A 23,989-nucleotide genomic window follows, 5' to 3' on the forward strand; every position below is an offset into this window, starting at 1 on the left:
TATATATATATATATATAAGCTATCGAGCATTTATTCAAGATAAAAATCGACGTCGGTTACTCTCCACCTCACAGGATTCACAGTTTCACTCACAACCACAAAAGCGGCAGAGAAGAGTGAATGTAAAACTGTTGAAGAGCTGAAGGTGTCAAGCATGTGCTTCACACCTCGCTCTCCTTTTAAGAGTTACTTCTGGCTTCTACCTCACAGCAAAAGCTCCCTCGTGTTTCATTGACTTAGTTTCTAGAATAAAGCAGGTTTGTGCACTTTAACTTAAAAGTGAGGGCAATCGGATAAAGAATTTGATATTTAAAGGACAGATTACAAGTATCCACTTAATAAAAGCTACATTCTGCTACTATTGAATGTACAATTTATATTTAGCTTCTACCCTTCCAAGTAATTCGCTTGTATAGGCAGCGATAGATTTCCCCAGGTTTCGTTCTACCTTTCCATTCTGTCTGGTGGGCCATGAACTAACCGCTGAACATCGCTGAGCGAATGCATAATATCACCTAGTCTTTAAAATAACAGTAAAACCCTACTTTACAGCTACTTTTGTAACACAGTGCAGTAATGTTACAAAGCTAGCTAAAATATTTTAGGGTTGTTCTTATAACATTTTATACTGTATTTAAGAGAAATCACAAAACTGGCAAAAAAAAATCGGAATCCTAGATCAAAACATCAGCAAAACCAGTTTAAATCCAGCTTAAAGCAGTTTTAACTAAATAAATCACCACTTAAATGACTGAGATGGCATTGTATATCTATTGCACTTTTCTTTAAGTGGATGTGGGACCTTACTACCCTAAGCCTGATAAAATACTTCTGATAACACAAAAAAACAGAAAACGTCTGTTAATAAAACCAGAGCAAAATGGACTCCACAGACTAGATAGAGCTCAGGTATTAGGCAGTGGTTACCTGTCGTATGGGTGGTGGGGGCAACAGATGAATGTTTGGAAGTAGGTGCAGCCGAGGTTGTAGGAGAAGGAACTGGACAAAGAACCAACCAGCACACAACATACAAAAGAAAGCCAGACAAAACACCAAAACATCTGGATTATAGACAACAGACAAGAGGAAAAACACCCAAATAGCCCTGACTGACCATTAATTAATATTTTAGTAAGACAATAATTAGACCCATCAAGAATCTACAGAAAAATAAGAGTCTATTCATGAAGAAATACATCATTTGTAAAACAATAAGTGTCTGCTGATTCTCTTGGGTCTAAAATGTTATGTTAATGCCAGAAGAATACAACTGTTATTCATTTAGCTCCAATATGCAGTCAAACTTACTTGAACAGGTTGCGTTGCTGCAGGTGTTGTTAGCCACCAGGATAGCGTCGACACAGGAAGCATTCACTGGAGAAGCTAATAATAATTATAAAAAATTAAAAAAAATTAGCAATTTAAGTCTTCAGGATTTACAAAAAACATCATAAATTTGCCAAACATCAGAGTACATAACAAATTCCAACTAATGGTCCAAGATAAAGTGATTCACAAATATACAGAAGCATGTCTATAGAAAGCAGCACCACGCTGAATCAGGGCGCACAGCTTGATACGCAGGCGAGCCACTCTGTTCTCGTCTCCTCCCTACAGGAAGGTAGGATCAGCTGCTCACACAGACCTACATCCTACTTCCGCTTCCTGCAGAGGGAGGATGAGCCCTCTCTATCCTGCCTGCCCCATCGGACCACCTCATTACCTTCAAGTTGACATAATGTTCCTGTGCCCTATAGCTGACATTTAGTTTTAGCAAAGAGCTCTTGATACTTCTTTATTTTCAAATGGTATAAATGAACATTTTAGGAATCCAATTATAGTTAAAAAAAAAAAAACTGAGCTATGATCATTTACATAGATTACCGCTACTCTGCGTGTCTTTCATTAAAAGATTAAATCTGCCAAAAAAAAAAAAAAACTCCAGTTGTGTAACTAGCTTGTTTTTGTTGTTGTTGTTGTTTTAAATACACTGGTTTTGTGCTTATATCCAATTCAGAATTTGATAGTCTAATGTAAGTGAACAAGGTCTCATCTGCACATGTACTGCCCATGGAAAGCATTTGGATGTTTTAGATTTGCCCCTGCTCCAAAACATACCCCTACCCATTTTTTTTTCTTCTTTTTTTGTTTTTTTTTGCTAGACGTACAAGTTCCCCTCAAGCACAGACTTGAGATCATCAGCCATTTCTTTCGCAGGGGAACAAGGCCTTCATTGACAACAGCAAACACTGAAACTGCTTTTGGCATGAATTTTCTTTTACCGAGCCAAATGTGACCCTGTTCGCTACATTTATACCAAACCTACTCTGTTATCATTCGACACCCAGGATATGAGCAGCAAGTTTTATCACGCATTACCAATCAGGAGCCGAACAGCGAAACATTACTATAAATGATAGGACAGGATTTTAATGCAAGTAGCGTCTACAAGTGTTAAATTAACACACTGGAAATATTGGTATCGTTTTTTTCTGTAATATTAAAAAGGAAAAAAATGGGAGTGTAATATTTAGTTATAATCACTTAGGTGCATTGTTTATTATTGTGCAGTCTAATCATTTATTAACCATGAGTAAGGTGAACTTTGCCCTGTCGTCAAGCCTGATCTTGGCTGTGCTTCTTTGTTCTTTAACAGAGAAAAATGCTCCGTTTTATACCCAGAATCTACAATAATTCTGATTTTTCACTGATTTTCGACACGTTCCTGGCTTTGGTCATGGTGGAGAAAAGAAAGACAATAAGTGATTGTGATAGCAATAATTTTGTGACTATGCATTCCCCTCCACACCCATTTATTGTCCTATCTATGCGTAACAGTTGTTGTTAAAGTTTAACCATGAAACAAAAGCAAACAATTACATAATATGACGTTTTCCAGACATAAAAAAAAAAAATTCCTCAAACTTTATAATTACTACATTTTGATTAAAGAAACCCAAGCTTAAGCTGATGAGCTGCTGCTGCAGAAATGTGCTTTACCATGTTGAGGTGTGATTCAACCGAAAAAAAAAAAAAAATTAATAAAAATGTTTGACGTAGGTGAGAAATGTCACAGTGACATCCATGTGGTTGTCAGGACGAATGCTTCATGCAGGAAGCGGGTTGCGTTGTTGTTTTAACACTATAGCTCCTTTGTGCAATGGACTGTTTTCGATAGGCTTCATTCAATGCTTTAGGAGTGGAAGAAATATTTCTAATTAAACATACATCAGCTGTTAAATCTGATTGCACAGACGTTCAATGCAGAACAGAAACGCTCCTAAATGTGTTTTAAAACCTGTGGAGATATTATGAATCTGAAATGCACAGAGAACGGAACAGATCTCTTTAAGGGCGATCAAACCATTCCAGATGGACTCCCATAAATTATAAAAAAAAACAAAAAAAAAACACCAGGTTTGCCAAAGTAAGTTTTCAGCCTCACTAGCTTTAGCCTGTATGAGATTTTCCACCGCTCTGCAGCAGATTATACATTAATCAGGCACAAAGTTTTAAAAAACAAGTAACTCCCAAACAGCTTTTGAGGTGTAATTATCAGTTTGTGGAGCTCATGATGCAGGAGTCTTTTGAGAGTTTGCCACTTTGCTGTTGGCTCAGTTATGCGAGGCATTCAGTAGCAATGCACTTAGACGTCAGCGGCTGTCATAAAGCACAGCGCTGCCACTCTGCAGCTTTTCTCTGACACGTTTTCAAACTAATTGCCCCGCTGAATAACACGATTTAGCAGCATTTCTCTAACTGGTCAGAAAAGAAAACTAGAAAGGAGGAAAAATCTACAAAAAAAAAAAAATGTAGCTTTAGACTTTGCCAGCTGTGATTTACATTAATAAAAAAAAGAAGGTACATTCAAATGTTAGAATAACACTGAAAAGTTCATGTATTTTAGTCATTTGATGCAAAAAGCAAAACGCATATAGATGAATCACACACAGTGACGTACACAAACACTTTAGTTCTATTGATTTTGTGAATATGCCTTATAGCTAGTTAAAACTAATTTTCTCAAAAGCATTTAAATAAAAGATTTAAATGCATTTGTGATACAGATATGTTGGTGAAAATAATGTCCATGAGCTTTTCGGCTAATGTACTCAGCACTTGGTTGGGCCTCATTTTGCATGAACGTAATCATTAATGCGGCATGACACGGAGGTGATCAAACTGTGGCTCCGGTGAGGCGTTGAGGAAAATTAAATCAGCATTTGCATAAAGCTCATCAGCAGCGGGAAGCAGGAAGTGCTCGAAGATTGCCTGTTTGAAGGCTGAGATGACATAGTGAACCAACAACACCGGGGAATGACATGGCTCCCCCAAATCATCAATTAATGCAAACCTCACTCTGGACTTCTAAAACTACCCTCCTCCTCCAGACTCCTCCAGAGTCTGGGACTTTAATTTCTCAATATCGTTTTCTAATATTTTCAGATTGAAGTAAATTTTGGACTTATCCGCTTAGCATGTTCAATACAGTGCTCATTGGCGAATTTGTGCAGATTCATGTGGACAAAAACTTTTCTGAAGCCAGTCCCATATGTATGATTTCTTTGTTTTTTTTATTTTTAATGACGTGGCAGAGATATTTGTTTTATAACAACTGTGCTACGTGTGTACAAGGCCCGAAACACTGCCTCCACCCTAAAAAAACACTTTTGAGGAATCGACTCCGAAAACCTCAACTTTACCATTTATGCAACTGCTTCACACAGATTTTTTCCTTCCACTCAACTTTCCATCAATAAACTTGGAAAGTGAACTGCCAGCTTATTAGCAATTACACTTATTGTGATGTGTGTGACACACATTTTTAGGCAATACTCTGTGGAGAATGACCTGTTCTCCATGCTGAATTCTTGATGTATGAGGTTGCAGAAGAGTCAGTGAGTTGAATTCATGAATTCCATTTAGTAATACCAAAATACAGCTGGTCCATTATGAGCCAACAGTCAAAATGGCATCCCAGAAGAGGCTCCCATTCCCTTTGTCTCTCTGAGCTACGCCCCAAAGTGGGCGTTACCTAGTGTGCCATCCCCTTACCCCAGCTCTCATTTACATTTCCTGACATGTGATTTCCTTTAGGTTCAGCTAAGCTTTAGCTTAGCAACCAACTAAAAGAGAGCGAAGGAAAACACAGAATTATTTATTCTCAACAACTCTTAGTTTTTCTTAGCAGCAAGTTAAAAAATACAATAAATATCCTAACCAACAGAAATAAAACACTTTAAATATATCCCTGTGGATGAAATAAGTTTTATTTTACCAAATAAATTATGTTTTTGTTGATATTCTAATTTATTGGGATGTGCATGTAAATTTGATTTAAAAAAAAAAAAAAAAAAGTATAAGACTTTTTTTCCCCCTACAACTTTTATGTAACCTGATACTGTAGTCTGTGTATGTTTTTCCTTCTCCGTTTAGGTCAGAAGGATGTTATGTCACATGCAGCTGCAAAAGGTAGGACCCACTCCCACACTTTGCCAAGATGGTGACATTATTATCAGTGTGCTGAACAGCCTCGTGGTCCTGAGAGTCGGCGCTCCCAGCAGGCTCGGTCACAGTCTGCACTTAAAGCTCCTGAGCACTCACAATGTACACGTGTAAGCTTTGGGAGCGTTAAAGCCGGAGACAGCAGGGAAACATGTTCCTGGTGCAGAGTGCTTGTTTACAGAAAATCCCTAAAACCAAAAGTAAACCTGGTGATAATGTGGCCCTGAGTCGCTACCCGCAGCGTGCAGATACCCCTCATTACAGAGCAGCCGTCTTAGTGGACACGGCTGGCATTCCAGCTGCCTGCTCTGTTCATTTTCAAATGGGTGACCCCTTCCTGAACATGGTCGGGTTTTATTTTCAGAGAAAATCCCTCTCAGTATTCCTTCATGTCGAGCAGGCACACGTGCTGGACTTTCAGGGTCATTCTTTCGAAAGAAAACAACGAGGCTTTACTTTCTATAAAACGCAAGAAAAATGTGTTTAAAAGTCTTGTTTCGATACCACAATTGTACAGACTCAATACTGACTGAATGCACGCTGGTGTAATTGCTTCAAAGTTATCGTTTTTGTGGGTGGCAAGCTGCCATTTCCTACTGTGCACAAAATGTAACAGTAAACCGGGTCAAGCTTCTCCCTTGGCTAAAACAACAAAAACCTAACCATCTAGTCTTGCAGCGCCCCAAAAAGGAGGCAGACACGTGTTGTTCTACTTGTCCTGCTGAACCTCTGGATGAATCACTCAGCAATGCATTATCAGAGAACCTTTTTAACAGTCATTGTCAAAGCAGGTACAGGGCGCGGTGTTGCGAAATCTCAATATAGTCTAGCCCGGGAAAGAATCAAAGCCGCAAATACATGAGGTTGTCAAACAGGTCGGCTATCGTGACGGTTTACACACCTGCGGCTTGCAGGTCTGTTGAGGGAATTTGGATCGTTCAAGTTTCCTGGAGCTGCTTCTAACAAATTCCTGAGATCCAATATTCCGATATTCAAGTGTGATTTACCAGATATTTTGCGTCTTGAGCTACAGCCAAAAGCTCAATCCAGTAATTGACAATCGTAAAGCAGATCTTTTATCCTCTCAGCACACTTTCCTCAGACTTGTGTCATTATCCTCTCCTTCCTTTCATTTAACCTGCTTGGGAATATTGCCTGCTTCCTGCCACACATCCCCTCACTCACTTCCTCTGCTGTTTTCTTCATCTTCAAAATGACTAGAGGCGTGCATCATGTCAAACTGAACTTTGAAGCCTTCCAAAAGGCGCGTTTAACAAGATCTCTTGACTTACTCACAAAAGAAAAGAAAAAAACCTTCATAGTCAAAAAAAAATTATGCAATATTTTGGAAAAAACAAGAAGCTGAGCCGTTGAGTTAAAAAGAAAATCCCCAAACCGTAAGAGGAAACGGTTTAACCAAATAACCATTGGTTGACTCTGGAAACAATTTTTCATCCACATTTCCTTCGGCAAGCATCTAACTGAATGAGGTGTAACTGAAATAACCACAACAGCCAGAAGACTGTGAAACATGCTTTAAAAAGTCACTGCAACCACATTGCTACCTACAATTTTTATACTGCAGAAATTGTAAATCTCATTTAGAGGGAACTGATGTTTTGGGGAAATGTAGTTCATTAAAATGTGATAAAAATCAGAAGTATCCAACTTGTTATTCTTTCGCAGTTAACTTGTGGTTGCAAAAGTAAAGAGTTCATTCATTGGTCAATTTGAAAACATGTTGATTTCTTTCCGTATTTTTGCGGTAAGAGATCTTGAATATTGATACTTGCTACATTTATGTTGACTCACATGAGACAAGCTGTAAAAGTTTTAGTTACAATTAAATCCAGGAAGATAGGGAGAAAAAAAAAGGTAAAGGCAGTCATTAGAATTTATGTGATCTGAGATCAACTTCAAACCAAAGAGAACACAAAGGAAATCTGGTGGGAAAATGGTGATGAATTAAAACATTGGCTAGCTGAATATCGACAGGTTAGCAGGAAACAATTTCAACAATTGAAATATTTATTAAAGATGCACAGAGAATTTTAACTTGGAATCGGGCTATTTGCAGCTTGCACATACACTAAAGTCCCTTTAAAGTCATTTGTTCCAAGTCAGGCAGCCCTGTAGATAACAATAAATAAATGATAGAAATGAATTGTGCAAAATTTAGGTGAAAATTTTACATAAGCAATCAATGCACTCATGATATATATATTTTTTTTTTTTTTTTTTTTTTTTTTTTTTTTCTGAGCCCCCAACTCGCAAATGTGAGCAGGCCTCCAATCATCTGCCTAATTCATTCCAGCCTTATCTTGTTTCCATAATTTACTGCTTAACGCTGGCCCTGAGCTGGCCAGTGTCGACACAAGACTATGGTTTAGCTCGGGCTTTTTGAGAAGCCAAAATGAGCCCTTCCTCCACGGCAAGGAATCCAACTTCCAATAAGCTCAGCTGTCTGCACAATTAAGGGCACAAAGGCCAACCTGTGCTCCTTGGTTCCACAACCTGCCACATACTGAGACACTTACTTGTGCAGTTGGCCCACGCGCATTGTGGGCTTTTGACACACACTTCACATGTCAAAGAGGTACAGCCATCTGGAAGGAATTCAGAAATGCAGCTTAGTTATGGTTATTTGAACATGAATGACTTCTAAGATATAGATTTTTATCTACATCTTTGTAGCATTAACACGGAAATCAAGAAATGAACTTAAAATAAATGCGGAGTGTCATAGAAAGGCAATGCAACAAATAATTTGTCAAAGACATATTTACCTATGAAAAAATTTTGTAAATGCATTTGAATTTTATGTATAAAAGTCTTATAGAAATGTGTCAACTGATTAAATATGCCTTACAGCATAAATCTTACAGACTAGTCAGACCTGGCCTGGACTATCTCATAATAATCAATAACATCCTAAAAAGTAATATTTAACATTTGTTTACATTGTGTTAGGGGAAGGCTAACACATTTGTGTTAGGGGAAGGCGTTTATGGAAGGGTAGGGGGAAAAAATTGCCTTTTTTCCCCCTAGCCTACCATAAACGCAGTTCCATACAAATCTCACAATCCTTTGTTTGGTCAGATTAAGACTGGATTATCCTAAAATAAACAATTGTTTAAAACACAAGTTTTATCTTTGAAAACTTCATAATTATTGCGTAAATGGATAAAACTATAATTTCAGTGCGCTTACATCATCCTAGATCAGGTTCTACACAAACCTCAATATTAAACTAGTCAAACTTGGACTGGTGCGTTTATGAAGCTTTTGAAAATTGGAAAAACGACATATTATTTGTTTTGGGGAAAGGTAGATCGACTTGAACATAGTAGCCTTTCTAAACTTTTTTAAATATTTGTGAAAATCGAAAAAGGTAAACATGGTTTGTTTAAAGTGTGACTGTACTACGACAACCTCTTCCGGATTCTCAAATCATCATGTCTGCTTCCGATTATATTTTTACAATCCATAACCGTGTTATCAGATAATAAACATTATGACACAAACATCGCACTGATCGTTACACAATACCAGTGTAATTCCAGGTCGCAGTGCTTATTAACAAGCTAAAGCGCTAGCATTTTCTGGAAGCACGACTTCCTCTCGCCAACGTGGATATAAAACTGGTAAGTTCCCAGAAACTGGATAAATAATTTATATAAACCAGAACATTGATGTGGCAACTATCAAACTAAAGAAGCGAGACACCTAGCGGGTGTCGCAGTAAGCAGATATGAACGGACGATTTTTTTAAAAAGTCTTGTTTTTGCCGAGGGGGTTTCTGGCTGCAATTAGCCGCTAGCTGTGCTCGGTGAAGAGGTCGTGAAACTTACCTTCAGCGGCTGCGGCGCCAATCATCGCCAGAGCTGCGGCGAAAAACACCACCTTTACGTACATGACTGCGGCCGATTTACAGCTCGGTCTGGTTCACACAGAGGCAGGTTATCTTCACGGAAACGTCGAGAATGTGAAATCGGAATTTCGCGGCTCCCTTCTCGTCTCTTCCGAGGAGTGCTGCTTCTACTGCTGTTGATGTCCGCTAGCTCGACACTTCCTACTCGGCAGGTCATGTGGCGCTTCTTATGGGAGGGGTGAGAAAAATCAAGCAAGTGGGCAGGAAACACGGAAGAGTCTAATGATCGGAACCAGAGAGGGACTTTTACCCAGAAATGCGGCTTCAAACGCGCGCTTGTAACACAAAAACAAGTCGCCTGGGCTACTTCATCCCAGTTCATTTTAATGCTGTAATTCTTAAAACTAGAATTGAATTATTCTACAACAAAAGCTAGATATTTAAACAAGTAAAGTCATTATTTAGCAATTTACTGAAATTCTAGAACGGATAATTATTATTTGGTTTCCTAAGCCACCTTGTAATTTTGCTCGTTTTATCAAAACAGATCTCTTAAATGAGGTATTAATATTAAATAAAAATAGTTATTCAAAATAAAAACACATATGATTAAATTGACACATTCTTTAAAAATAACATTTTATTTCTCTTTCTTTTTTTCCCCATCTAACCTTAAATCGAGTTATATAGAAAAGCAGTGCAATACCACAGGTCTGCTTTATTTTGCACAAACATAAACTGGAACCTCATATCAAATTTATATGTATTTCCCCCCTTTTTATATCAATATTTATTTAATTGCTGACACCCAGACTACATTAGATTAGGTTCTGCACAAGACCTGCAACATTCTGGTTGTAGGGTCATCTACTGGTTTAGATGATCCTACAATGAATATAGTGTAAAGGGGAAATTTTTAAATATTTCATTGCTTTCATTTTGACCCCAGACTACTTTGGGTTTCTTCAATTTTCTACTCAAAGTCCCTTTTAATTGTTTTTATCTCTTAGACCACCTGGAATCATTTACAGAAATAACTTTTCTGAAATTTAATGAAAGAGCAGCACAGAGCCACACCTTCTCTATTTTTAATATGAAATAAGGATCCACATCCATTTAACATAATGAAGTAAAAAATAACCAAAGTTAAACTTGCAACATTGTTGGAAAATGTGCTGACAAGATTTTTTTTTTTTTTTCATCTCTGAGAATAGCACAAATATTCCAAAAATGCTGAGATAAATGTTCTGAGAACAATTAGTCTTCTACATGTTAAAAGGTGTGATAACAATACCACCACCCCCAACAACAAAAAATAACGCCAATACACCCAATTTGTTACTCAAGCTGTGTCCTACTCTTACATACAGACTACAAGTTTTCTACAGCACTCTGATTCTCACAAGTCAAATAAAGCAAAATAATAGAATTACGGTACATTTAAAGGGTTTTGTCTGAGCAAGAAAGTACGGATAAACACAGAAGTGAGTTTGTCCTTGAATTTACTCCATCAAAAAGAGATAAAATACTAAATAAAGTGAGTAATTAATGGGCACTACATTGGTAACACTCCACAAGCTGATACTCTACATTCATATTTGGGTCTTTCATTGGAAGTCTTACTTTCTTCTAATTTCTTCAGGACTTCTACACCTTCAATCACTCGACTAAAAAGTAGAAAAAAGAAATTTAATCAGAGATAATATATATCATCACTTGGTGATTCACTTAATGACTACTGAAACAAGTTTGTGACACAAACCCAAAGGCAACATAGGTTTTGTCCATCCAGGGTGCCGGCTGCAAGGTGATGTAGAACTGGGATCCATTGGTGTGGGGACCCTTGTTGGCCATTCCCAGAGTGCCCCGTTTTGAGTGGGAAATAGCAAAACTTTCATCTGACAGGTGAGATGGTCACATGTTGAGGTGGTACAAACTATATGAAGTCACTAATTCCATCTTCAGGAATTGTTGGTACCTTCAAAAGTTGGTCCATAGATTGACTCGCCCCCATCACCTCTACTATTAGGAGAAATATCTGCAGAGTAAAATGGAAAGTTAGACAAAGCCAGTGACATTGGACACACTCATGTCAAATATATTTTAATCCAAGAAGTAAATTGAACATTTTATGCATTTTTTTTCTTTGTGCCACAAATCCTAAAATCAGACACCCATGTTAAAAGGTATTCATTGCATAAATAGATCTACATCATTTAACTTCCTGCATGTAAATGAGTTTCTGAATTATGTAATCCTGTTATACATGTCCTGAATATTAACGAGGCACTTGAAAAGTAAGAGGTGACAGAGTCGGCTCTTAGAGCACCTCCACCTTGCACCCAGCCGTTGGGCACAATGCGATGAAACAGAGAGCCCTTGTAGTGGAGTGGGAGGCCACTCTCCGACAGTCCCCGTTCTCCTGTGCACAGAGCCTCAAAGTTCTCTGATGTCTTTGGACACACATCGGAGAACAGCTGAGGAGAGACGACGCAACATGCTGTTCTGTATTAGTCACTTCGTTTTCTTATATTTACATTCTAAATTGTTCAATAATGTCAAACGATAAGGTACGTCTTTAAAAGTAAAATTTGATCGAAAAGGTTTTACCTCAAAACATATCCTCCTAGGATCCTCTCCTGCTACAACAACATCCATGAAGACAAACTTGTGCTAAAATGAAAAGAATGGAAGTTTGACTAACAACAACAACAGGCAATCACAGTTTTAACTTTTAAACAAACTCTTCAGATTTATGTTAGGGGAATTTGCCACCTTGAAATCTTAGGTATGGCAATAATTCACACATTGTCTGAACTCAATACTAAGCACAAAATTTCTATGCAAGGATGATATACTCGAACAAGTGCTAGTAGCAATGAAGAACAACAGATAAAGACATGATACTCACTCTGAACACTGATTACTTGTATTATTTTAGAAATGCAAAACCAACCAGCCATCCATCGATATGTAATCAGTCATGCACTGACTTTACTGCATAAAAAGGAGCTGAATTGGTTCCAATTTTGTTTTCACTGTTCAACATACACTGATGAAAAACTAAGAGTCCTACGCTATCAACAATCTTTTTTTTAAACATCAGATATGTCTAAAGGCGATAAGGCATTCACTAAATAACTTTCAATCAGGGTTTCCAAGCTTCTTATCTTATCAGTTGGTTTTGCAACCATAATACCATTAAGTCCTCTTCAGTACTAAAAATAAACTCAGCATGAGAAATACTGAAAAATTTGAACAGATACTGAAAGGAGCATAAACGAGGTGAAAAAGTTAAGGAAGTGACCTGTAGCAACCTGGAATGGTGAGTTTATGATCCACCAGCAACAGCATATAAAGCCAAGCAGGGTTACACATAATAATAGTAAATAATAACAGAGTCTGTTTCTCAGAATAAAGTACAAAACAGTGAAGGAACTCATATTTATGATTTATTACTTCAGCAGTATTGTGGAGAGAATGAAGATTGGAATAACGGGTTAGAATACTGCCTAACTTTATTATATTTTATTAAAATATAATTTAGATTGAAAATCTACTTTTCAAGAGATGGAGAAGTTCTTCAAGAGATAGTCACAAACTTACAGAAGTAGTATCTTAAAAACACTCAAACCACACACAAATAAAAAGGATTTTTAATGATCCCATCTGTAAGCCAAAGACATTTCTGATCTTTGATTGCTAAACAGTTCCTGGAAACATGAACTTCAGCTCAATGCATTAATTACTGTGCCTAAATCTACCAGCAGATGCTAACAACAATTCTCTAGAAGCAGGCTTCCTGTAGCCACGTATTACTGAAAAGTGAAACTGATTGTCTCAGTACACTTTATGTCTTCATGTTTCTCTACTGTGAGTCTTCTTCTTTTAGTGGCTCATTTATTTTTATGTTCTACTCTGAGACAAAATTTAGAAGTGACAATATATAGGATCAGACGCGAGCCACTTGCTTGCAGACAGCATATTTCTTGCCTACAAAATAGCATAAATAAATAGCATGCATGTTTTTAGATGGCAATTTAAAAACATCTAAAAACATGCTTTTTTTTTAGATGCCTATATTTGTTTATGAGTTCTTGTAACTGTGGTGTCAGCCTACTCCAGTTTTCTGAAGGTGTTTGGCATAGTACTCCTCGGTGATAGCCGTATAGAAATCCTCTGGATGAGCGAGGGTGAAATTCCACTGATTCTCTGCCCAGCTGGCGAGTTGCTTTTCATTACCGAGGAGAACGCCATTAAGGAAGCATATCACATTGCTGGGATACTCCCACACATCACCACGCAGCTCCTGAAATCACAAGTTCACAACAATAGCCGTGTTGTGAATCAGCATTTTAGAATAACAATGGCGTCAATCTGCAGCGAGATCATATCTGTGGTAGGGGTGCAGGATCACAGTCGCAAGCTTTGTCCACGCTCAGTTGTGTGTTATTTATAACAATATTTTTCATCACATACACTGGCATTAGAAATGTAGACAGTAAATAGTTTTATTTCTAAGAAGTGCTAACACTTTTTAATCATGCTATATTTGAGAAATAGTGTTTTTCTTTTATTAATCACAGTGTTTGAAATGCTTAGCTTGTTTTACCAGTCTTTGATTGGTTTGAAATGTCTGATGAATTGCTTATTGTGTCATATTTCATCCAGGATTTTCATAGAAAATCTGTTGGAAGTAATTGACCAGCAAGAGGATATTGAGGGGAGTTGAAAGGATCATTAGAGTTGACCTACTTTCTCCCAAGGATCTGTTTCAGATCCACTGCAGTAATATTGCACTCGAGATTCTCAGAAACTCCCCACACCTTCTCTAAGAACTTTGTGAACTTCTTTCAAAGCACTATTTTATACTATTGCACATATTTTATATTTTTATTTGTTTTGTTGTTTAACTGGTTCATTTTAACTTACGCTGATCTGTTCAAGTTCATATTTATTGTATATTATTACTATTTTTATCAGTAATAACTGTACTAATCATTTTTGCAATGATTAGTACAGTTCCTTCATATTTAAAATGTTCACTATTGCATTTCTCAATGCCCACAGGTATTTTTTTTACAATATGTTTCTTCCAGCTTTGCACAGGGAGATTGAAACTTTTATCCATTCTTCTTATTAAAATAGATCAATCTCAGTCAGACTGAATGAAGAGTATCTATGAACACCAATTCTGACTGTCATAATGAACACATGAATATGCTTCAATTTAAACTACCACATTGCAGCTCTCCCTATATCTGCAGAGGCAGTTTCCTACTGGAAGCCTCTAACACACTGTCTTTCAGATTTGACTTGTATTTAGCTCCATCCATTTTCAATTCTGACCAGCTTCCCTTTGGCTCCTGAAGAGAAGAATACCCAAGACATGATGCTGCCACCACCATGTTCCACAATCAGCTCATTGCTTTATTATACAATCCTGCTCCGTATACAGTCTCAGACCCGACCTTTCTGGTGTGTTTCTTGGCCTCCACGATGCTGGCTGCACTGGATTAAGGGTATTAAGAGGATTGAAAGATTGCATGCCATACTTTTCACATGAGATTTTTTAAGATTTATTTATCGTTTTCTTTTCGGTCGACAGTTTTTACTTTAGCTTGTGTTCTTTCTGAATAATTTGCTGAATGAAATAACCTACCCGTTTCTTCTTGCATAGGTATTCATGCCAGTCAAATTCAAGAAGTGGCACAATTACTGGATCCAAAAGATCATCAGGAAACTGTTGTTTGAGTCCCTACAATGACAGAGGTGGAACTTTAAATTAATTAAATCAACAGGAGGAACATAATACACGCGTCATTTTACCTCGGCTATACTTCTGGCAGCATGGAAATTTGGGTCTTTAATTACGCCAACGATTTCTATTTGCGTTTGTGAGGCCATTGATAAACTCCTCAGCGCATAAACAATCTCTGAGTATCCATAGCAACAATCTGTGAAGGCGCATGAAAATGACGTCTCGCTGTTTGAAAATCAGGCTTCGATCTGCTTTGTGGCTATCTTTCCTACTCTCCTTCAAGGTTCGTATGAAAGCTTTAATAACCACAATATACCGAAGAAGGATTTATATTTAATCATTTTATTAAATTGATATTTTGCATATAATCTATGTAAGATGTAAAGACAGTCGTCACTACAGAAAGGAAGCGTAAGAAAACAAATTGGGACGCAGCCTAACGGAGGCGGCGCCAGTGTTTGAAAACTTCGACTTGCCAACCTGTTCCGTGTTCCTTTTTTAAATTATTTTTTATTTTTATAATTTTGTTTATCTTCTTGACTTGATTCCATTTTACAAGCATTAATCATGGGTGTTCACGACTTGTGGTCCATCGTTGAGCCCGTCCGAGAGGCAGTGCCGTTGTACAGTTTGAGCGGAAAGACTCTGGCGGTAGACCTGAGCTTATGGGTCTGTGAGGCTCAGCACGTCCAGGCCATGATGGGCAGAGTTACGAAGCCACATCTGAGGTAAATGTTCATGTATTGTTCTTAAAAGAAAAAAAAAAACTTAATTAGAAAATTAGAATATTTTGTTTGACAGACCATAGCAGCTTATTTTACCCACTCTGATTCCTCACAGGCGTTTCGATGAGCAGTTTTTTTTTTTTTTTTAAAGAGACCATGCATTTTTTCACACTGACTATAAAAGTACATCTGGGTAATGAATTATGTTCCACTCAAGAATCTCACAAATTATAAATGGATTGAAAAAACAAAAAGATGTACTGAAAGAAACTCCCCAGAAAGTTCAGCTTTGTGTGTACTTGTCTTGATGACATCACAAGAGGCATAATAATTAAGCTGATCAGATGACATTAGAAAACACTCTTATCGAAAGACACAGTCTGGGAAGATATTCCACGTAGATTTTGCAACATTTGAATTTCCATGCCTGAGTTTGAGGACAAAAATTAAAGTACAGCCACATCATAAGAAGTGAGTTGAGGGATGATTGGTTCCATATATTATATACTTAAATAGTAATATCTATTAACATTGTGTATTATTAACATTGTGTATCTATTTTTTGTCTTATATTTGTGTATTTAGGATTTACGATTTTGTTTTTCATTTTTATATCAGCCTGTTTTTACTAGATGTGCAGCACCTTGGTCAACCTTGCATTGTTTTTAAAAGGCTGTATAGATAAACATGATATGGTACGGTAATGTAATTTGACCCTATAGTGACACTGCATTCAAACTGAAGTAGGCACGGTCACTATAACTATAATAGGTTTGAGATAATGGGTTTGAGTAAAAACACCACAGTACCACTGTATGTACACAAACTTAAACTGTAAATGTATAAAAATGATCTAATAGCTTTTAATTTAAACAGAAAAGCTACAGTATTTTTTATTTTATGTACCAGAAACCTTTCCAAGCAGATTGACTTTTGTTGTGAGGGAGAAGTGTAGCAACTTTTTCCTAATTTTACTATAGCTTCTTCAACAAATTTTCTTGAGAGCTATGCAGTGATCCCATATGTGGTTTTAACATTTTGCTGCACAAATATGTAACTAAAAGAAACACCATTTTAACTAGGAATTTTGATGAACTATGTACCAATTATGTGGGAAAAAAACAAGGCAATTACAAATGGTTATTTTTTTGTCAGTTGCCTTATGTGATGTCACCAGGAATGTGTGCATTGAAGTTTGTTTTTAGAAAGGTAGATTTTATCCTGATGCAACAAAATGACAAATAAAAACAAATTATAACTTGATCTGTAGCTATCAAACTAATACAAAATGTGAGTTTTATTAATTTAACAGAAAACTCTGTGTTATAAGTAAAAACCAACGCAATGCTGTTTAACGTGCAGGAATTTATTTTTCCGAGTGTCGTCGCTCACACTGATGGGGGTGAAGCTCGTCTTTGTCATGGAGGGAGAAGCTCCCAAACTTAAGTCAGAAACGATGAGCAAAAGGACAGAAATGAGATTCGGAGGATCCAGAAAAGCCCATTCCTCAAAGTCATCCACAACTACCAGCAGAGGGCGCTTTAATGCTGTGCTACGAGAGGTGAGTCTTTCTAATAACCGACTGTAAATAATTTTCCCCCCCCAGCTCTTTGTCAACCTCTGTGTTTCCTACAGTGTGCAGAGATGTTGGACTACCTGGGTGTGCCGTGGGTGACAGCAGCTGGGGAAGCAGAGGCCATGTGTGCTTACCTGGACTCAGCAGGGCTGGTTGATGGCTGCATCACCAACGATGGAGATGCATTCTTGTATGGGGCTAGGACGGTCTACAGGAACTTCAATATGAACAGTAAAGTATGTTTCTGGAAGTTAAGAGAAAACCGTGGCACACGTTGGGGCTAAGATCTCAATAAGACTACACTGAATACTAATGTTCTGCTTTTGACAAAATCAATACATGCCAGTTTGACATAATAAGTCAGCTTATAGATTAATCATATATTATTTATTTGCAGTTAGTGTGGAGTATTAACAAAAAGATCAATTACATGATTTTGTGTCATTCTTGTGGTTACAAAATTCTCATTTGCCGCTTCATTTTGTAGACAGTAAGAGATTCCTCATTATTGTAGAAAATACCCTGTCATTTACACTCCTAATCCTAATCCAGATGGAACTGATGTGTCAATTTTTGACTTTATTTGTTCTCCCAGGACCCTCAGGTCGATTGCTACCAGACGTCTCGAGTGCAAACTGAGCTACACCTGTCAAGAGAGAATCTTGTTGGCTTGGCCATTCTCCTCGGTTGTGATTATATTCCTAAGGTAAAGAAAACACAGCTTAAAATAGTTACTTCAGAATAATATTTCTAATTAAATTTCTATTTCTTAATGTACATTTTAATGGTTCCCTCAGGGTATACCTAGTGTTGGCAGAGAGCAGGCCTTGAGACTTATGCAGACCCTGAGAGGACAGTCACTTCTACAGAGGTCCTACTCATATGGTTTCTAATATGTATGTTACATTAACTAGGGTTGTAGATCCTCAGGAAATCTTATTCTTGTCACTAAAGGTTCACCCAGTGGAAGCAGGAGAGTCCTGACGTGCCTGTCGGAGTTGCAAAGAAAGTTCCTCACTGCAATTTATGTCGACATCCTGGTGAGCAAACCAAAGCGGCAGTGACTTGTCTCACACGTTGCTAAATTAAAGCTATTTAATCTGCCATGTTAAAATATGCACGTATGTGAGAAATTTCAGGAATCAACACTGGTTTCTCTTTGGCTCTCAGGCTCAGCTAAGGCACACGAGCGTGGCGGCTGCGTGCTCTGCGGCAGTCGGCGATTCTGCCAACCTCAGGACTTCGATTATCGGTGTCCGTGTGACTGGCACTGCTACGAACAGAGCCGCCAGGCATCGTCTCTGGAGGCAAACGTCAGGAAGTACGCGTAGTTTCAAAAAAGCTGGTCGAAACCATGAAAATCTAAATGTCGATTAAAAAAAATTTTAAAATTAACAGGACTGAAAAAAATGCAAATAGGAGAAGAGAAATCATAAAGTGAACATGTTGACTGGATTAAACGAATATTTACATACAACAGTCTGTCAGAAAAGGTGCATGAAGAATTGAAATGGGCTTGATCTTTGCCATATAAGCCACCTACCTTAATTCAGTCACACATTTTCCCAAAGCAAAGGGAAATTTATGAAAATTTCAGACTTAAAATATTTGAATTGAGAACTTTATCCAACAAAGACACATTTTACGCACAAACAATAAGATCTTTGGGGGGGAAGCAGGATTACTAACATCAATTATTATGACAACAATATTTTAACATTCATAAACTGAAAGTAATTTTGACTCGTGAATTTAAATTTTCCCAAATGTTTATTTATTATCTTTTTTAATATAGTGACATAATTTAGTGGTGTACTTTGAGTCAAAGTAAAGCACTGTGTAATTGTGAGAAAAATGAAAATTGATGCATGACATGTCTTTATTTTTTACATTTAGCCTCCTTTATGTTGATACCCCTAAATAAAACCGAGTTCAATCAACTGAATTTGGCTCACAAACACCACAGTTGGTCGAAGATAAGCTTATTGGTTCTTGTGCATCTAGATTCACAAACTGTAATAGATTTAAAACAAGATTTTATGTGCTAGACCAGCATGAATGTTTATAAATCTAAAAAGTTTGGCTGTTGGGGGGGAAACGAAGGTTTAAAATGTCTATGATCTTTTCTTTTATATTTTAGAAAAACTCTGGCAAGTCAGCAGTTCCCATTTACAGAGGTTTGTGTATTTTTATTTATTTATTTTTTTTAGTTTTTCTTCTGCTTTCAGTAACACCTGAAATAATACTTGAACATTTTATTCTAGATCATAAACGAGTTTCTGGTTTCCAAGGATAAACCTGTGGCACATTTTAAGAGGAGACAGCCAAATATTCTGCTGATGCAGGTAAAGTGTTTTTACATTTTTCATTAATTTAAGCGCCTCTTGCTGCCTTTTATGGACGTGAATTAGAAAGCTTGCGTCTGGTTTTCCGTAGAAATTCGCTTGCGAGAAGATGGAGTGGCCAAAACACTACACGAGTGAAAAGGTCTTGGTCCTGATGACCTACACTGAGCTGATGAACAGAAAATGCGGAAGAGACGTGCCCTCTCAAATTATGCCTATCCGGTAGTCTTATGATGTTTTTTAAAAGCTGAAAAGCTGCATTATTGTGATAATATTACTGTTTTATGTGCTTTTCTTTAAAATAACGTATTTTTCGGTAAAAGAATACTGAAACCAAGGGTGAGGAACGCTGTTGCTTGCTTTGAAGTCATCTGGAACACTCCAGGTCAGTTACAATCTTCACTTCTTACCTGAATAAATGACCCCTTGTGTTTAATTGGTCCTCTTCGTGGCTCGTTATATGCTCGGGGAGTGAAAAAAAAACCCCCGCTGGATTTGTGAGCTGATGACACGACTGCAGCGCTAAGTTGGGGTGCGGGGCGTTCGTCACCGGGTTGTCTGTTAGTGACTGGCTGTGAGGTGGGGTTCAGAGGTGACAGATCAGTCACAACAGCTTCTAGGTGCTAAACCGGCTTCCTCTCTGAGCTGGGAAGTCTGTCAAATCAAAGCAGACATCACTAACAAGCTTGTTTGACATCACTGACCTGAGAAAGTCTCAACGAACTGACTCAGGTTGCAGATTTTTATCGTGTGTAACAGAAGAAATACTTTTAAATACAAATATAAGTTGTGTTATTTGAATTGTGGTCAAATTGTGGCAGGTATGTCTCAATTGCACAGACTATCAGGGAAGTGGCCCCAATGTTAGATTCCATTTAGTTTATAAAAGAAATGTAAATAAATAAAGGGCCATTTTAAATAAGATATTTTAGGTTTTTTAAACAGAACTTCTTAAATATACTTGTGACAAATCTTCAGATATGCAAACAGACATGATAACTTATATGTATGGCAGGTTTGAAATAGTTTTTCTTTTGCAGTATTCTGATTATTTGTTCACAATTCAAGGAAATTGAGACCATATTTGCTGATTTCACTTTCCTGTTTCCTCTGTAATCTGGGGGTTTGGTTGAAGTGATGCAAAAATAATAAAATATATGTTTTGAGGTGAATTTTATTGTGTTTTCTGCTTTGGGTCTTTCATATGTTATTGACTAACATTTTAAAATGTATTTTTTAGTCATTATTGCAGCAATTTGATTTCTGTTTTCAATTTGAGATTTAATTTCTTGGCATTGAACCTCTTCAAAATTTCATGCTTTATTGTTGTTTTTTTCCTGGTGAAGATATGTTTCCTTGCACTGTAAAGCTATCACTTTGCATATGTAGAATGTTTTTTTTTCCTTAAAAAAAGACTTGCAACATTAAAACTGACACTTATTGAGGAAAAGTATTAGAAAATACATGAGTAGTTGTAATCTGTGGTGAGGGATGAAAATAATAATTGAGATTCATTAAAAAAAAAAATTAAAACTAAAGGCACAAGAAAGGACCATAGCTCTTAGTTTAGTTAGCCAGACATAAGACTAACATGTCCTAAGCTAAATTTCTTCCTGTTTTCTGCAGAACATTTTGTGTTTCCAGAGGAACGACCCGCAGAGGACCAACATGAGGTGAGGACGGTGGAGGAAGAGTCGCTTTTCCGTGTGGCTTTCCCGGAGATTGTTGAAAGCTACGTAAGAAGCAAAGCTCTGCTTGAAGAGAACAAAACTAAACGTAAGACACCTATTTTCACCTTAAATAGATCCCACTACATGTTGTTTTCAGTGAAATAGTTATTTAATAAGGTGCTTGCATTATCTCATTTTCCATAAAAAGCTCCCCTGCTGATTTGACAAACTTCCCAGACTTCCCAGTCTGCGCTGCCGGGGCGGCGCAGATCAAAGCTGTTTGAAGGTTTTACATGTGTTTTTAAGGCTCTCGCTTACAGCAGCTCTAACACCTGAAAATGTAGAGTTAGCAGCTCAGTCACTTCACACCAGAACCTTTAATGCAGCCAAAAAGTGTCTGCCTCACAGGATTTGCTTACTTACTTTCTTTTTTTTTTTTTTTTTTTTTTTTGCCACCACAGCAATCATATGTGTTTATTTGCTTTTATCCCAAATTTTAAATGAAATTTGACATGTCTACATAATGACAGTTACAATTCCTGGTCAACCTTTTATTTTAGAGACAAAATGAGACAAATACATAATGGATATGAGCAAATGTATAAAATATACTGCTACAGGAAACAGGTGGCAGTCACAGTAAATGAACTGTTTGTTCATATCTCACACTCAGCGGTCCGTTTTTTAAAATTCAATAATTGAGAAATGTTTATTGACAGTGTCAGAAATATCCAATTGTGGCCTGTTAAACAGAAACACCAGGAAAGTCCTCTGACATTCCTGTCTCTCTCTCTTTTTTTTTTTTTTTTCTTACAGAGAAGAAAGCGAGACGGAAAAAGGAGAAACCATCTGATGGTTCTGCTGGTGTCACAGATCTCTTGGCTCGGGTGACGCTTCAGACGTCCTCAGAGAACAGGTCCACTCAGCCACAAACTCATCTCCCTTCCGGCTCAAGCTCCGAAAAAACAGAACTGATCATTGTAGACACTCCGGTGAACCGTAAGCAACACGGGAAAGAAAAAGAAGACGGTCAAGTCCACGAAACTCTGCCTGACGTCGAACCAGAGAGCGCTTCACCTTCTGTCTCTGCCGTCATTGACGCTCTGCATCTCAGCGATATCGACTGGGGTGCGTTGTCTTTCACTTCCTCGCCTTCCTCACCGGCGGTCCAGGGTGCAGAGCCTGGGAAAACTGATGAAACGCAAGGTGCAAAGCTCTGCTACACTGAGTGTCCTCTGAGAGACAGAGTCCTCATGAGGAACGCAGACAAATCTCTGAAAGCTGCAGCTGAGGTTTCAAAACATCTGAACTGTGAGTTGGTCATTTCTCACGGAAAGCAAACTGGGGAAATGTCCAGTGGAAGTAGCAGTGAGGGCATCGTGTTGACTGGCAATGAAAAGGAGCCACTAACAAACAAAATCCAATGTATGTTAAAAGAAAGACTTCAAAGATCAAAAGAGCCAAAAATTCTGCCATGTGATGCTCAAAGTAAGACAAAGGACCCAGGACAAAGAGACAAAAAGAGCAGTAGCAAGAAGACCGTCTGCATGAGCGCGTGCTCATCCAGCGAGGACAGCGACGTTGAAAACCGGCAATCTGGACCTCGACGTCGAGCAAAACTAAAACCGGCAGACAAAAGTATAAGAAGCTTAATATCCGACTTCCCTCTAAAACCAGCCTGCGATCAGGTTAAAGCTGCTAATCCAAAGACTTCTCAAACGCTTCAGTTAACTGGACCAAAGTCACAGAGCCATGGGGAAAATGTTGAAAATGAAGCACCTGCATCGACGAAAAACAGCCGTCAGGATGTTCAAACAGCTAAAGTCAGTGATGATGAGATTCTCCAGACTCCTGCTTCCCCCGTCATCGTGGTAGACGGTGAGGATTCAGTGATTTGTAGTGACAGTCCCCTGCCACTGGCTGAGAGACTGAGACTAAAATTTCTGAAGTGAGCATCCGGTTTTGTCGTTTTGAAGGGTATTTTTTTTTTTTACATTTTATTCACATCCTATTTTTTCGTAAGTAAATAATTTCTTTCAGTTTTTTTTTTTTTGCTTTTTGAAAAGCAAAATGTCGGAGGGTAGGCTCAGAACACTGTGACCCAGTTTGAGTTTCATTTGTGTGTTGTGTTTGAAAATAAACTTAGAAGATTTATTTGTATTTTTGAAAAAGTCTGGAAATTGATTTATTCCATATTCATTGTGTAAAGAACTCATCCATAAAGTCAACCTGCCCGAACTCATGCATGTTCAAAAATGCTTCTCTTGGGAAAAAAAAATTAAACAAAGTTACAAATCTTGCTCTAATTATGTTTAATGCATAAATCTAAAATCACTGCCTAAAAACATGATTCTAATGCATTCTGTAAAAGCATCAGTTATGATTTTCCAGATCAGGATACATGTGGAAAAATATTAGGATTTCTTTCAGACCTTTTTCCTGCCCTATAGTCTAAATCCACCCATGCATCTCTTTTGTTCTTCCATTCATCACTTGACTTCTGTGAATGTATCATCCACTATTTTTCATAATTTC

General features: G+C 37.6%; 3 protein-coding genes across 5 annotated transcripts in view; 1 reads left to right on the plus strand and 2 right to left on the minus strand.

Annotated features, from left to right (window-relative positions):
- Positions 1–9,651, minus strand: part of cd164 (CD164 molecule, sialomucin) — an 18,212-nt gene extending 8,561 nt beyond the window's left edge. Inside the window, exons 1-4 of one of the 2 annotated variants that reach the window (XM_015031242.1) lie at positions 9,358–9,645; positions 8,044–8,112; positions 1,310–1,384; positions 929–1,000 (exon numbers count right to left, since the gene is read on the minus strand). In XM_015031242.1, the coding sequence (XP_014886728.1) occupies positions 929–1,000; positions 1,310–1,384; positions 8,044–8,112; positions 9,358–9,421 (280 nt within the window). In that variant the 5' untranslated portion in view covers positions 9,422–9,645. Of the gene's footprint in view, positions 1–928; positions 1,001–1,309; positions 1,385–8,043; positions 8,113–9,357 lie in introns of both variants that reach the window. The other variant, XM_015031243.1, reaches the window with a different exon arrangement.
- Positions 9,652–10,862: 1,211 nt separating this feature from the next.
- ppil6 (peptidylprolyl isomerase (cyclophilin)-like 6) lies at positions 10,863–15,385 on the minus strand. Of its 2 annotated transcripts, none has more exons than XM_015031247.1 (8): positions 15,207–15,385; positions 15,040–15,135; positions 13,498–13,686; positions 11,988–12,050; positions 11,713–11,854; positions 11,356–11,415; positions 11,140–11,275; positions 10,863–11,044 (listed from the first exon to the last, which is right to left on the minus strand). In XM_015031247.1, the coding sequence occupies exons 1-8, from the start codon at positions 15,282–15,284 to the stop codon at positions 10,933–10,935; spliced, it is 876 nt and encodes a 291-aa protein (XP_014886733.1). In that variant the 5' UTR covers positions 15,285–15,385; the 3' UTR covers positions 10,863–10,932. The 2 variants fall into 2 exon arrangements, with proteins under 2 accessions (XP_014886733.1, XP_014886732.1); XM_015031246.1 differs by having other exon boundaries at positions 11,707–11,854; positions 15,207–15,382.
- Positions 15,336–23,760, plus strand: gen1 (GEN1 Holliday junction 5' flap endonuclease). Its single transcript, XM_015031245.1, has 14 exons — positions 15,336–15,421; positions 15,698–15,866; positions 17,226–17,424; positions 17,499–17,675; positions 18,035–18,145; positions 18,237–18,310; positions 18,394–18,479; positions 18,610–18,760; positions 19,580–19,616; positions 19,704–19,784; positions 19,876–20,006; positions 20,108–20,169; positions 21,411–21,560; positions 22,271–23,760. Exons 2-14 carry the CDS (start codon positions 15,706–15,708, stop codon positions 23,404–23,406), a joined length of 2,556 nt encoding a protein of 851 aa, XP_014886731.1. The 5' UTR covers positions 15,336–15,421; positions 15,698–15,705; the 3' UTR covers positions 23,407–23,760.
- Positions 23,761–23,989: the final 229 nt, after the last annotated feature.

This window comes from Poecilia latipinna, unplaced genomic scaffold (genome assembly GCF_001443285.1).
Source record: "Poecilia latipinna isolate Pla-1442-1.1 unplaced genomic scaffold, P_latipinna-1.0 Scaffold201, whole genome shotgun sequence".
NCBI classification, from domain to species: domain Eukaryota; kingdom Metazoa; phylum Chordata; class Actinopteri; order Cyprinodontiformes; family Poeciliidae; genus Poecilia; species Poecilia latipinna.